We start from the raw sequence: 15,807 nt of genomic DNA on the forward strand, positions 1-15,807 counted from the left end.
ACAGCAGCCTGAGCAGAGCGACAGCTGAGATCAGAGACCACAGCGTACATCTCAGAAGGTGCCAGGATGGAAGGATGATGACCAGGTGACCTCTTATCTCCTTCCTTATGGTCCCAGCACTTAGTCCTGACTCCGGAAATGAGGTCTTGAAGCCCCAGAATTAATTCAGGAAATCCTAATTTGACTAAAAAGTCTTCAAGCCTACTGAGAGAAAATCGGGTGGGATGAGCTTCCCCAGAATTAAGGAAGACAAAGTTTCTGTCACCTATGGAATGGGAGCCAGTAATAGAAATGAAAAGAGATATACAGAATAATGAAGGTAATTCTATGTCTTGCACACGTAAGTTTGAAGTTTGTAATTAATACCACCATCACCAGCAAAATGATCCATGTATGTGCTAAGGAGAAATAATGTGGCATTGTGGCTGATTCTAGAGTACAAATACCTTGTGACCTTCAGAGGATCATCTGAGCTAAATGTAACCTCTTTGACTACAGTCAGTTTCTTCCCTAAATTGGTCTAGCTCAGGTGCCCTCAAACTTTTTAAACAGGGGGCCAGTTCACTGTCCCTCAGACCGTTGGAGGGCCGGACTATAGTTTTCTTTAAAAAAAAAAAACAAAAAAAAAAACTATGAACAAATTCCTATGCACACTGCACATATCTTATTTTGAAGTAAAAAAACAAAACGGAACAAATACAATCACACTGCCTCATGTGGCCTGGGGGCCGCAGTTTGAGGACCCCTGTATCTAGCTAGTTGGTGCCAGAGCTCCTCAAAATCTGTAACCTGGACACAGTGGTCTTGTTAGTCTCCGCATTTCAGTTGCAGCCAGATACCTCTGAATTCAAATCCTGACTCTGCCACTTACTGTTCTACGTCTTTGGGTGGGTTATTTAACCTCTCTGATTCTTGGTTTTTTTCTTCAACAGAATAAGGATAACCTAGTGACCATCACACAGAGTTTTATGATCCCGAGATCACTATAAAGCCCCACCCCCAAAGCACAGCCTATGATACCTTTTGAAAGTGATCACTTCTCCTGCTCACCTGTGTATTAGACACTTAGAGGAAAAACTATGCAAGTGTCACTAACTCACTTTTACATTTTATCAAACTAAGACATTTTGAGAACAACACAAAGTACTGGAAAAGCAAACTCTTCTATTGTTTGGGAGGCATTTGTTTTTGTATTTAATTGCATCATAGATGCAGGAAAACCGAAAACCTACTGCAATCAGAGGATTCGATAAAGTCAGGTGGTAAAGTACAAAACTACATGGAATCAATATTCAAAAATCAACAGTTTTCTTATTTCCAAAGGACAAACTAATAAAACTATATTAAATATGAGATATCTTAAACTTAAGAATGTAAAAGATCTACCTAAAGAAATATTTTAAATGTTGCAAGAAATATTTTAAATGTTGCCTAGAGACAAAAAGACTGAGACCAGGCTGGGCAACCATGGCTCACACCTAAAATCCTAGTGATCTGGGAGATGGAAGCAAGTGGATTGCTTGGGCTCAGGAGTTTGAGACCAGCCTGATAAGAGCGAGGCCCCATTTCTAGTAAAAATAGAAAATCTAGCCTGGAGTTGTGGTGGCCGCCAGTGTGTCTCAGCTACTTCAGAGGCTGAGGCACTTGGAATCTCTTGAACCCAAGTGTTTTAGGTTGCTGTGAGCTATTATACCATGGCACTCTACCTAGGACACCACATGAGACTCTGTCTAAAAAAAAATAAATAAATAAAAACTAAAAGACCGAGACTAATGAAAAGGATTACCATAATCCTTATGGTAATTACTCTACAACTAAAGGACGCCACATCATAAAGATATTAACTATCCTGGGGCGGCGCCTGTGGCTTAGTCGGTAGGGCACCGGCCCCATGTACCGAGGGTGGTGGGTTCAAACCCGGCCCCGGCCAAACTGCAACCAAAAAATAGCCGGGCGTTGTGGCAGGCGCCTGTAGTCCCAGCTGCTCGGGAGGCTGAGGCAAGAGAATCGCTTAAGCCCAGGAGTTGGAGGTTGCTGTGAGCTGTGTGAGGCCACGGCACTCTACCGAGGGCAATAAAGTGAAACTCTGTCTCTACAAAAAAAAAAAAAAGATATTAACTATCCTTATATTATTCCACAAATTTAACATGATCCTAGTAAAAATACCAAATGTAATGTGATCCTAAAAATGCTTTTTTTAAAGTGTGGAGACTAAATGAAGGGATATTCGTTTTATGTATAAAAAAAAAAAAGGTCAATTTTCTTTTTAATTTCCCAATGTTTATTGCAAAGAATAGGCGAAGTTTTAAAAAGTAGTATAAACAAAGTTTTTCTACTAAAAACAAAAAATAATTTTTAAGCTACAGTTTGTAAAATAGTGTAGTATTGTACATGAATAGACAGATCTATGGAGCTGAGGATTTCTGGAAATACTTTATAGTATGGTATCTTAAAGATGACACTCCAAATCAGTGGGAAAAAGTTTTGCCCCTCAGTAATGGCTATTACTATAATAATTTTTATCTGTAGTACAGATAATTTATTTGTAAATGCGGGGAACAACTGACCATATTTTAGTCAGGGTTCTTTCCTCTGGCCTAATCTGGTTTCTAGCACTTCAGGAGAAGAAGTCATGTAACAGTTGTGGTTTGTCTCAGAGGAAAATTTAGCATTTACTTTTTCAGTTTCCAAAGGACAGATAAATTCTATGTAATAAAATTATATTTGAGGAGAATACTATAACCATGAAATTTATAGCTGGAAACTAATGTCTTACTTTCTATAAAAAAAGGCAATGTTATGATTTTCAGTCACATAAAATTCTATAAGAAGTAAAATATGTGATAACTATAAGCATCACCCTTAGGAAGTAATTTTGCTGAGGTCATAAGTTTACTGCTGTGTTTCTATAACTGTGTATATTGAAATGAATAAATTAAAAAGAAGTGACAGGACACATTTTATATCTTGAAAAGTAGATAAGATTAAAAACAACTTGGATTGGCTTATTAGAATAATGTGGAGAATAATAATTTTTTTTCCTAACAGCTGCATAAAACAAACTGCTTTACTTGAGGAAAAAGAATACTCGGAAGGGCTGTACCTAATAGTCTACCAAACTAAAAGATTTAAATCTATAGGTTTTTTGTTTTTTTTTTGAGACAGAGTCTCACTTTGTCGCCCTCAGTAGAGTGCCGTGGCTTCGCTATAGCCCTGCAGAGGTCCTCAAACTTTTTAAACAGGGGGCCAGTTCACTGTCCCTCAGACTGTTGGAGGGCTGAACTATAGTTTAAAAAAAAACTATGAACAAATTCCTATGCACACTGCACGTATCTTATTTTGAAGTAAAGACAAAACAAAACAGGAACTAATACAATCACACCGCCTCATGTGGCCCGCAGGCCGTAGTTTGAGGACTCCTGAGAGTGTCTTGGCGTCATAGCTCACAGCAACCTCAAACTCTTGGGCTCAAGTGATTCTCTTGCCTCAGCCTCCTAAGTAGCTGTGACTATAGGCAGCTGTTACGACACCCGGCTATTTTTAGAGACCGGGTGTTGCTCTTGCTTGGGCTGGTCTTGAAACCATGAGCTCAGAAAATGTGCCTTCTCAGTCTCCCAGAGTGCTAAGATTATAGGTGTGAGCCACCGTACCCGGCCTTAAATGTATATATTTTTCACAGAAGTAATTGTGTATTATTTAGTGGAGAATAGATACAAATTTATTTATTTAGAAAGTTTAATACAGTTTTACTTTATAATTTCTGGATAAAACAGTTGATTGCGAGTGATGTCTGTATACAAATGTAAATTCATGCCTGTTTTTCACTGTAAATTAGACAGTATTTAGGAACCAGAGCAGATGAGAAGTTTTAAGAAATACACCGTGAAGACCATTAGGAGATAATAAGCTGTCCAGTTAGAATCAGCTAGAATACCTCTTTAACAGATACATTTTCAGTCAATAATTACAGCCCCAGAATCTACCCAAGTGACAAACATTCAGTGAATAGTAGTGCTTTGTAGTGACAGAGTTTTAAAATCCTTGCTAGTTTATCAATACATTGATACTTCACTTGTAATCCAGGCATTTGTATTCCCAAGCAATTGATCAATTCTGACAAGCATTCTTTATGTCAGAAAATACCAAACCAAAGTCTCTTGTAGGTTTTTTTCTTGATGAACTAAAGTGTTAGTGAGATGTATAAATTCCAGAGAGAATAAATGAACCCAGATTATGAAAGAAATTAGATTAAAAATGACAACTTCCAACAATTGAATGGGAGTTTTTGTTCCCCAAATTCCAAAGTAGTTGGATTGAGTTTTTAATTGAGCTGGTAGGTTATTTCAGCATTGCAGACAACATCGAATATTGAAAAGTAAGAAGGGAGAGTATACTTCTGGAATGAAACCCTCAGGGCCATGCTGCTCCGTGCTGGCAGCCATTCTCTTCACCATAAATACCAGGTAAATGCTGTTTACACACAAATTCATACACCAAGAAAGAGTTAAGAAAGGAAGTGCCATAAAAATGTGTTGTCTCTTAGCACCACAGTGAATAATTACATTACTTTTATAGTTTTACTTTTTTCCCAGGATGGAAGAAGGTACTCAGGTTATCATTACAAATCCTGGATTCCAGAGAGATAGCTGGGACTTGAAGGTGGTGCTTGGTGTTGGAGGTTGCCCCTCTCTGGCTTCGACTGTGTGTGCACAATTTTTCCAAGAATGCTTGTGTTTGGAAAGTACTTCATGGTGGTGAAATGTTTGAACAGAAAAGATTAATCAAAGGTTGAGTCTTTCATGCTCAATGCATAACATACTCAGCTTTTAGATGTGAACTTTTAGCCAAGAAACAATTCAAATAATATTGAGGGGCTGAATGTGAGCTTCAACTGCAAACAAACTAGAGATCAACTTTACTTAGTCTTAGCTCGTTCCTCTGAAGTTAAGAAGTGCTGTGCCTTACGGATTTTCTTTATATTTTCTGCATAGCTCCTCATATCCTATAAGAGTTCACTGACAGTTACTTTTATTTATTTTATCCTTTTTTTTTTTTTTTAAAGATAAGAACTCATTTATTTGTTACTCAAAAACAATCCTTATTTTTGACTGGATTCAGACTTAGAAGTGGATGCTCTCAGAGAGGACAGCCTGCATCTCTTGGCAATCTGTTCCTGGCGCTTTTCTTTGGCCTCCTTCATTCTCTTGGCCAAAAGTTTAGCATATTCTGCAGCCTCTTCCTTATTTTTCTTAGTACGCTGTTTCTTCAGAGCAATGCGCCGGCGTTTATGTTGTAAGACACGTGGAGTTACAAGACGCTGAATCTTGGGTGCTTTGGTCCTAGGTTTCTTACCTTCTTTGTTTAAGGGCTTTCTCACAACATATTGGCGAACATCATCTTCTTTAGACAGATTGAAAAGTTTGCGGATTCTGCTAGCTCTTTTAGGCCCCAGATGCCGAGGTACAGTAGTGTCAGTCAGTCCAGGGATATCCTTCTCTCCTTTTTTTACAATAACCAAGTTGAGAACACTCAGATTGGCATCCACAATGCAACCCCGAACAGATTTGCGCTTCCTTTCTCCAGTTCTCCTTGGTCTATAACAGGAATGCCCCTTACTCAGCAGCAGGCGGACGCGGCCATGGGTCAAGACACCCTGCTTCATGGGGAAACCTTGCTTGTCATTTCCACCACTGATTCGGACCACATAACCCTTCCATTCTTCACCCAGTGCGTCAGCAGCAACTTCTGTGGCCATTCGCTTCTCATAGAAAGTACGAAGTTTGCGTTCATCGTCCACTTCAATGAGTTTCTGGCAGCCAGTGGCTGGGAAGGAGATATTCAGCTTCATCCTGAAGTATCTGAACGCCTCCCAGGCGCCACAGAAAAGAGCTATTTATTTTATCCTTAAATGCTTAAGGAAGCACATTCATCTGATCTGAATTGTAAAGAAAACAGGAAATGGTGGACTCTGAGTGCTCCCCTTCCAGTGTGGGAAGAATGCTCTATTCTGCCTTTTTTTGGTCATTTATTTCAATGTCACCAGTCCCATGTTCTAATCCAGACAGTATTCTTACTTCCTTCATCCACGTATCTACACTGTCACTCCTCCCTCTGGTTCGTTCTGATTTGTTCAGCTCTCAGATTTGTCTGAGTTCTGGAATCTATAACATACTAGAAGTTTTACACTATCTCACTCTCCCAAGAGGAATCATCATTGTAGGCAGAACTATTGGTCACATTTGATATACCATTTCCAAGCCTCCAGGGTGAGATCCAAAAGTACCCGCCCACCCCACCCCAAGACCTCCTTCCGCAACCAAGAAATGCAGGTGCAGTTCTTCTAGGGTGTCCCACCATGTCCTTCCTGCCTGCGCGCTCCAGCCCCACCCCCCAGTTGCAGCCACTATTTGAAGTTCTAGAGCACAACTTCCTCTACTGTAAGAAGTGCCTCCTGAGATGAAAGCACATTGAATTGGCAAGCCCAGGGATCACCCACACACTGAGAAACTTCCAGCTTGCCATATGCTAAACTAGATCCTTCTCATGAACGTCCAGGAATCGTGTCCTCTTTACTTCTTCTTTTCCTGATCAATCTGAATAGGAACAATTATAAGAAGACTTTAAGAGTCATTTGGTCAAGTCATAATGCTCAGTGGCAACCGGATGCTTAAAGGATGATAAGAGCCTGGATAGTCTGTCTCTGGGATCCAGTAATTAAAAAAGCTATGATTTCTTTTAGAAGATCCCCACCCATACTTGCTGTAGGGACCCACAATAACAATACTTTCCATGTGCATCACACTGCATTGCAGTACACATTTCGGTTAATACATGCTAAAGAGTTTAAGAGAGGAAAACCTCCCATCTGGTTGTATATGATTCATGTAAAAAAAATTAGCCACCAGTGCCTGAGACAACTTTTGGTCCTTGGTGAGCAAGCAATTAAGTATTTGTTGAATGAGTGAATACAAGATACTTCCTGGAAAGACACAGAAAGATGTGGTCTCTACCCTTTAGGATCTAATAGTGAGAGAATTCTATAGGATATCCTACAGGGTTTTTTATTATGATGTGTTTCTTTTATGCCTAATTTGTTGAGGTTATCATGAAGGGATTCTAAATTTTATTAAATGCTTTTCTGCATCTCTTAAGATAACCATATGAGTCTATCATATTTATTGATCTGTATATGTTGAACCATCCTGCATGCTTGGAATAAAACCCACTGGGCCAAAATGCTTTTTGATGTGCTGTTGGATTTAGTTTGCTAGTATTTTGCTGAGCATTTTTGGATCTGTGATCATCATGGATATTGGTCTGTGGTTATCTTTTTTGTTGGATCCTTTCCTGGCTTTGGTATCAGGTGATACTGGCTTCATAAAATGAGTTAAGGAGGATTCTTTCCTTCTCAATCTTTTGGAACAGTTTCAGTAGGATTAGCAGCAGTTCTTCTTTGTACATCTGTTAGAATTTGGTTATAAATCTGTCTGGTCCTGGGGGTGGTTATTGGGAGATTGTTTATTACTGATTCAATCTCATTACAGACAGTCCCCAGGTTACAAACGAGATAGGTTCTGTACGTTTGTACTTACGTTGAATTTGTATGTATGTTGGAATAGGTAAATTTACCTATTACCTATAATAGTCTCCATTCATAAGTTTAAGTCGTACATCAGTCACATGTTTGTAACTCGGGGACTTATTGTAATAGTCTCTATTTGTAAGTGCAAATTGTATGTAAGTTGTATATTTGTAACTCCTATACTCATTGGCCTGTTCAAGATTTCTAGTTCTTCCTGATTCATGTTTGAGAAATTGTATGTTTACAAGAATTTGTGCATTTCCCATAAGTTTTCTGTTTGTGGGCATAGAGATGCCCACCTTCACCACTTCTATTCAGTGTAGTACTGGAAGTCCTAGCAAAGCAATTAGGCAAGAGAAAAAATAAAGGGCATCTAAATTGGAAAAGAGGAAGTCAAATAATCTGTTTGCTGATGGTGTAATTGTTATACCCAGAAAAGCCTAAAGACTTCACCAAAAGACTCTTAGATTTGATAAATGAATTCAGTAAAGTCTCAGGTTACAAAATCAATATACAAAAATCAATAGCATTTTAAACATAAGTAACAACCAAGCTGAGGATCAAATCAAGAATTCAATCCCATTTACAATAGCTGCAAAAATAAATACATTAATTAATTAAAATACTCAAGAATATCTTTAACCAACAAGGTAAAAGATCTGTACACGGAAAACTACAAAAACACTGACAAAATAAATCACAGATGACACACATAGAAAAACATCCCATGCTCATGGATTGGCAGAATCAATACTCTGAATGACTATATTACTCAACGCAATCTATAAATTAAATGCAATTCCTATCAAAATATCATTGTAATTTTTCATATAATTAGGAAAAACAATCCTATAATTCATATGGAGCCAAAAAAGAGCCCAAATAAACCAAAGCAATCCTAAACAAAAAGAACAAAGCTGACTTTGTTCAAAGCATTATATTACCTGACTTCAAATTACACTACAAGGCTATAGTACCTAAACCAGCATGGTACTGGTATAAAAACAGACACATAGATCAAAAGAACAGAATAGAGAACCCAGAAAAGCCATATACCTATAACCAACTGATCTTCCATGAAGCAGATGAAAACATACCCTGAGAAAAGGACACCCTATATTCAATAAATGGTGCTGGGAAAATTGGATTGCCATATATAGAAGGATAAAACTGGATCCCCATCTCTTACCATATACAAAAATTAACTCAAGATGAATTAAAGACTCAAATGTAAGAGGTAAAAAACTATAAAAATTCTCAAAGAAAAATAAAAGAAACTTCTGGATATCAGGCTAGGCAAAGAATTTATGACTAAGACCTTGAAAGCAAATGCAACACAACAAAAACAAAAATAGACAATGGAACTTACTTAAAAAGCTTTTGCACAGCAAAAGAAATATTCAAATGGAAAAAAATACTTGCAACTCTACATCTGGCAAAAAAACTATTATCTATAATCTATAAGGAACTCAAACAACTTAACAAGAAAAAAACAAATAACCCCATTAAAAAGTAGGTAAATGACAGGAACAAACATTTTTTTAAAAGAAGATATTCAAATGGCCAACAAACATATGAATAAATACTTCACATCACTAATCAGAGAAATGCAAATTAAAGCTACAATAAGTTAACAATCTTACTCTAGTCAGAATAGCCATTATTTAAAAGACAAAAAACAATAGATGTTGGTACAGATGCAGAGAAGAGGAAATGGTTTTACAGTTTATGGGAATGTAAATTAGCATAACCTCTATGGGAAACAGTATGAAGATTTCTCAAACAGCGAAAAATAGATCTATCATTTGATCCAGTAATCCCACTGCTGGGTATCTACCCAAAGGGAAATAAGTCATTATATCAAAAAGATACCTGCACTTATATGTTTATTATAGCATTATTCACAATAGGAAAGATATGGAATCAATCTGATGTTTATCAATTGCTCTTTGGATAAAGAAAATGTGGTGTACATATACACCATGGAATAGTACTCGGCCATAAAGATGAATGAAATAAGGGTTTTTGCAGCAATTTAGATGAAACTGCAAGCTATTATCCAAAGTAAAGTAATTTAGGAATGAAAAATAAAATACTTCATGTTCTCACTTGTAAGTGGGCACTAAGTGGTACATATGCATGGTCATACAGAGTGGCATAGTAGATATTGGAGACTCCAAACAGTGGGAGGTGGGAGGAGGATGAGGGATGAAAAATTACCTATTGGGTACCATGTATACTATTTGCATGATGGTTTTCACTAAAAACCCATACTTCACTGTACAATATATCCATGTAACAAAACTGGATGTATCCCCTAAATATATGAAATGAAAAATGTAATAAATAAGCATGTAAATAAACATCTTCTCTAGGTTCCAAGAGGCTTCCAACAAGTAATATCATTTAGCCAGGGAGTGGTAGTTATTAATAAGTACGGCCATTTTGAATGAGTCTTGATAGTGAGGTTTTAAATTAATTTGAAAGGTGGTATTAATACCACCATTCAAGTGGTATTAAACAAGGAGGGAAAAAAACATGACTGTGATTAACATTCATGGGTTTTTTTTTTAATTTTTAAAGGTAATAAAATAATTCCTCTTGCTATTATCATTCGTCCGTAAATATTGATTTAATGTGGTTTGAACGTAATCTATGCCTCCTTGGAATTCTAACTCGTTTGAACCCACAATGTAACTTGACTATTTAACTAGCCTTGACCTGTTCTTCCCTTTTCTTCAAATGGCTTTATATTGCCTGTGATAAAATTAGACCACAAATGTTTACTTTTGCCAAGTGCCTACCATCATCAAAGGGAATAAACTGTGCATCATTCCATTATTATTTATTGTGGCCCATTGTGTATTCCCTCTGTGGCCTGGCTTACATTATTTCATTTAATTCTCATAATAGCCCCACAAGTTAAAATCCACATCTGTGGTAGATAGCTGAGTGAACTGAAACCAGAGGGGTTACACATCATTCCTCAGTCACCTTCCAAGCCCACATTCACTCTATATCTGTCAATCACCAAGATGCCTCTTCCCCTCAATTTCAGCTTTCCCAACCACATTAAAATAGCTAAACAAAACAATGACGAAAACCAAAACAACTAGCTAGTTGGTTAGTATCTGTAATTTTACCTTCGCCCATGAATATTCCTTATGTAACTATTACACTAAGTTGCAAACTTTGAATATAACTCTTTAATCAAATCACATTTATTCAGTACTGTGACCTTGAAACATGCAGAAATTATTACACTCACTTCAGGCTAACGAAAAGTTAAGACGTATTCTAAAGCAAAAGTCATGATTGAACATCAGGGCTGTAGGAAAGCAGTGATCTCAACACAGTTTTTTCTTCCTACTCTTCCCTAGGCCATAACATAATGACTTATATTTAGGTAAGATAAAAGATATATGAGGACTTACAAATGCTTTGCAAACATTTAATCCTAGTGACCTTAAAGTTAATTTGATTAATTTCTCTAGCATGACGCTTTTATATGTAATCGAAATGGAATTTCATAGCAAAAGTGACAGATGTATTCTATGCATATGGGTTAGAAAAAAATTGTGCTGGACTTTAATTTACCTAATGGCTTTTTGACTAGATTTATATCACTCAGGAAGAAGGAAGGAATAAAGAAAACAAGGGGGAAAAAGAAAAGAAGAGCAAAAAAGAAAGGACAAAACTAATTTGAAGGTGATAGAAGATTTTGAAAACTTTGTGTAAACAATGCTATGTGGCTGAACGTGTTCACCCATTTTTGTTTGTGTGCATGGCAGTTTTTTCTTCCATTTAAAAACACTTTTAGGGAAAACAAATATAAATATGTTGTAAAGTCGAAATGATCTTTAAACTAAAGGGCACTTGGCACTCTATACCCTACTCTGGAGTGTTTTCATTTAGATACACGTCAATTAACAGGCACTCGGTTGATGTGAATTTTCTCCTATTAGTTGAATCATAGATTAGGCTCCAGAGGGATCCCTATTTAAATTCCGGGGTGTGCTGAATAGAACTGTATAGAGTTTAGCTAGTTTGAGAAATCAGGAGTGAGGCCCATTTGACATTTTATGCATATCTTTTCTTTATCTCATTCTTCCTCCCTGACTTCCCTCCTCTCCCCAGTGCATTTCCCTCAGTGTGGAGCATAATTCCCGTTCACTTGCTTTTCTTCTTAAGAGCTGCCTTCCCTTCCAGTCTTGGGCAGCTCCACCCCTTCTCACAGACCAAAGTAAATCTGCACAATAATGAACCATATAAGGGAGGAATGACATCATCAGTTAGTGGTCCCGAGCTGTTTCGCACAACATTCACCTTTCATTGTTCTGATGACAGAGCTGGAATGTGACGGTTAATTCCCTGTGGAGTAGGGGGCCGAGCAGGGCTTGCTGCTGTTGAGCAAACTTCAGTATACCCCCTTATAAAAAACACAAACAAAAACAAAAGCTACCATGCTTCCTAGTATGAAGGTAAGGAAGTCAAGATCTGTTTTGATTTAAGCAATGTTAGTTACTCTCGTCCATGCGCAGTTCATTTGTTAATAGGCTTACTTGGCAGTGAACTCATTTCTAAGTGTTATTGCAAAGAGCATCTTGGAAGTTGGTTTGGACCTTGTAGAGCCCTGGCTAATCTGACAGGGGCTGTAAGAACTCGACAGGCTTTTCAGTTTGGAGCTACAGGTTTCACTGAGTGTGGATGGTGAAAACCCTTGAAAATTAGCATCTTACTGCGACTTTTCCTTCAAGCCTCAGAATCTTTGATTGGAACTGGCCAAGAAGCACCTCCTTGTGGTATGAGGACTGATCCTGTTTTTCTATGGAGGGGAAAAGTAATCTCATCCTACGGAAACCTTGGGGAGTGTGTATCAGAACTGAAAAATCTTTTATCTTAACTACCATCAGTCCTACTATTGTGTTGTGAAGGCATTTAACAGGCAGCCTTTTTATATACTGTAAATGCATCTTCTAAATTATGATTTCTTGTTGAGCTAAGCATGAATGTGAGGTAAATACACTGTTTTTAAAGGTTTGTTGTTGTTGTTATTGTTATGTGGATTTTCTGCAGATCTCTCTTTGGATGTGTGGAAAGGCTTGTGAAAGTTGGCAATGAATGAGAATGCTCAGAGATCCAAAGAAAGCCGTGTTTGTGTCTGAGAGCTCAGAGTAGCAGTGATAAGGGTAACAAAGCAAACAGGGGGTTTAATCTCAAAGTGGGAAGGAGACTAAAGTTTGCACTATGTTAAACAATTGCATAAAAAGGTCAACTTCCGTAATTTTTCAAAATGCCAAAAAAATTGTCTGAGTTCAGCAGAGTGTATCAGAGTAAATAGCTGGTGTTTAGTGCTCAGTAGGCTGGAGGGTCCTGTGAGCCGTTCACAAAAGAACTTCATGTGGCCAAAGCCAAATTTTTACAGCATGATTTCAGATTCTCATGGCCTGTTTTATAGAGATTCGAAATAAGGGCAGAGGGTATGGTTTTCATTTTTGTAGATTTAATTTGTATAATGTTGTTAATAACATTTTGTCTCTGTGTTGAAAGTGATGAAAATCTTCAGTTCAACTGTGATGCAAGTCCTGAGTTCACAACCTTGATCTTCCTGAATTCTTAATTCTGTGTGATTGAATGAACTTGTGTTTACTTGTAAGGCTAAACATCCTTTCTACAACAGAAAGGTGCTCATATTTCTTTTTTTCTAGATTAATAGTCAAGATCAATACAAAATTAAATCTGAGGTTTTGTTTATTGTCTTAACTTTTTAATTTTTGCTTCAGTTTTAAAATTGTTCTCGAACTGGATAAAATAATTAAATAAATGTTACCATAATAATTTTTGAAATGTTTGGTAAAATTTCACACAACCTTATATTTAAAAATTTTTTTCCAGACCTTTAAATACATTGGCAATGAGTTCAGCTTACATTGTAAAGAGGGAGAGGTTTACATTTCTAAGTAAATGAATGCATGGAAATACATTAATTAATTCGCTGCTTAATTTATGTCTATGTTATTTAAAAAAAATTATTTATGTAAACAGATTTACCCAAGAGACAAATTAGATTAATAATATCTTAGTGAAAAGGTTTATAATAGAATATGTTTTTATACTGTGAACTCAAATAATGTATAAACTTAAAACCATGAGTTTTGCCCACCACTCTATAAATGGATGTGTGGAGTAAAGTGAGGTCCTTGGTACCTATGTGGAGTGTCCTCAACTTGTTTAAATAGTCTCAGGAAATCTCATTCAAGCTGCCAACTCCTCCCCTCCCATTCTGGGTAACCAGAATGCTGTCCCACAGGGCAGAGGCTCCTGTCCTGAAGCACGTGGGAGAAAACCCTCACACAGTGATTGCAGGGACTAAAAAACCTACCTGCCTCTAAATAGCCTTCCCACTCTCTGGCTTCCTTAAGGAAATCTTCATTTAAGTTATTTTCGAAGGGAGAAAGCTTCCCGTGGCCACTCACACTGTTTCTTAGATGGAGCATCTGATTCATCATTGGGTGTGATGAACTTGGACAACACATTCTTTGGGAATGGATATGGAAATCCTGTTTGGGTTAGGGAGGGAGGGTAAAGGGACCACCTGGAAGGCTGCACAATTAGGTGACAAACTTCTATCACTCACAGTGTTTTCTGTTCCTAGAGAAAATTCTTAAGTCAATTTATTCACCTAGCTGATTCTTTATAAACATCATCAGAAAGAAAGAATAGTATCTTCTTCTATCAGAGCAATCTGAGAGGGTCTTTGGAAAAGTATTTTGAACAACTTAGGAAATGTGAAAAAACATAGTATAGAGAGGACATGTGAACTGAAACCTGAAGGATGAGAAGAGCCCACAGGACTATTGCGGGCTGCTACCTTAGTTAGTTCAGGCTGCTATAACAAAGTCCATAGACGGATAGCTATAAACAACAATTTTTTCTCTTACAGTCCTGGAGGCTGGAAGCTCGACATCAGGTGGCAGTATGGTCAGGCTCTGGTGAGGGCCCCTTTCTCATTTGCAGACTGCTTGTCTTCCTTGTATTTCTCACAGGTGAGAGCCAGAAAGAGCTCTCTGGGAGCCCTTCTCTAAGGGCACTAATCCCATTTGTGAGGGCTCCACCCTTCTCATGTAATCTGGCCTCAAAGGCCCCACTTCCTAATACCATTGCATTGAGAGTTAGAATTTTAATATATGAATTTTGGAATATGGGGAGGATATAGACATTCAGTCCATTGCAGTTATGTATGCTTAGCTTGCAGGGGCATCTGACCAGTGAAACAATGGGTGCTGAAATCCAGTTCATTCAGCATGGGACTTGTTACATACCCTGTTTCCCCGAAAATAAGACAGTGTCTTATTTTAAGGTGTGCTCCCAAAGATGCGCTAGGTCTTATTTTCAGGGGACATCTTATCTTTCCTGTAAGTAGGTCTTATTTTGGGAGGATGTCTTATTTTCGGGGAAACAGGGTAGTACGGAGACCTTTACCTAGTTCTCACAAAGGTGCCCCGTGGGCTGTACCCTTGACAGCAGGGGAAGAGCATTGGAAAGGACAGTCAAAAAAGCACTGAGCCACGATTTCCTCCATCCACAAGCCTACCCTTGGTGTCTCTCAGTAGCATAAATGGCACTTTTCACACAGCCTTGCAATATACATTTTCATTTCTAACATTTACTACATCTAATACACTTCATTCCTAACATTTAGTACAATGAGGAGGGGGTGCCCAGCCAAGTGATTTGTTTTTAAATATGTATGTGTAGTAGCACTTATAAATTAAATTAGCATGTTACTAGATTTGCTTGAAAATTGGTGGGCTGCATGGTGGCCCATGCCTATGATCCTACCACTTTGGGAGGCCAAGGCAGGTGGATCCCCTGAGCTCAGGAGTTCCAGACCAGCCTGAGCAAGAGCAAGACCCCATCTCTACTAAAAATAGAAAAACTAGTTGGGTGTGGTGGCGGGTAGCTATGGTCTCAGCTACTCATGATGCAAGAAGATTGCTTGAGCCCAAGAGTTTGAGGTTGCTGTGAGCTAAGATACCGTCACCACAGGTGACAGAGTTAGAGACTCTGTCTTAAACAAACAAACAAAAAACTAAATTGGCATTTTGTAATGGAGTCTGGCTGCCTCACACTTTTTACAAGTTGTTCACCTTGTAGTAGGAAATCCCATACTCTTTAAGAAGAATAACTTATCAGTCTTGAACTTTTTATGGTTTTAAGTTGTG

General features: G+C 37.9%; 2 protein-coding genes and 1 long non-coding RNA gene across 6 annotated transcripts in view; 1 reads left to right on the forward strand and 2 right to left on the reverse strand.

Annotated features, from left to right (window-relative positions):
- Positions 1 to 15,807, forward strand: part of FILIP1 (filamin A interacting protein 1) — a 321,390-nt gene that overhangs the window by 271,068 nt on the left and 34,515 nt on the right. The gene's annotated exons all lie outside the window — the stretch shown is intronic.
- LOC128594231 (uncharacterized) overlaps positions 1 to 15,807 on the reverse strand; it is a 68,364-nt gene that overhangs the window by 9,743 nt on the left and 42,814 nt on the right. The gene's annotated exons all lie outside the window — the stretch shown is intronic.
- LOC128594228 (40S ribosomal protein S6-like) lies at positions 5,067 to 5,884 on the reverse strand. Its single transcript, XM_053602846.1, has one exon. It carries the CDS (start codon positions 5,846 to 5,848, stop codon positions 5,099 to 5,101), a length of 750 nt encoding a protein of 249 aa, XP_053458821.1. The 5' UTR covers positions 5,849 to 5,884; the 3' UTR covers positions 5,067 to 5,098.

This window comes from Nycticebus coucang, chromosome 9 (assembly GCF_027406575.1).
Source record: "Nycticebus coucang isolate mNycCou1 chromosome 9, mNycCou1.pri, whole genome shotgun sequence".
Classification (NCBI taxonomy): domain Eukaryota; kingdom Metazoa; phylum Chordata; class Mammalia; order Primates; family Lorisidae; genus Nycticebus; species Nycticebus coucang.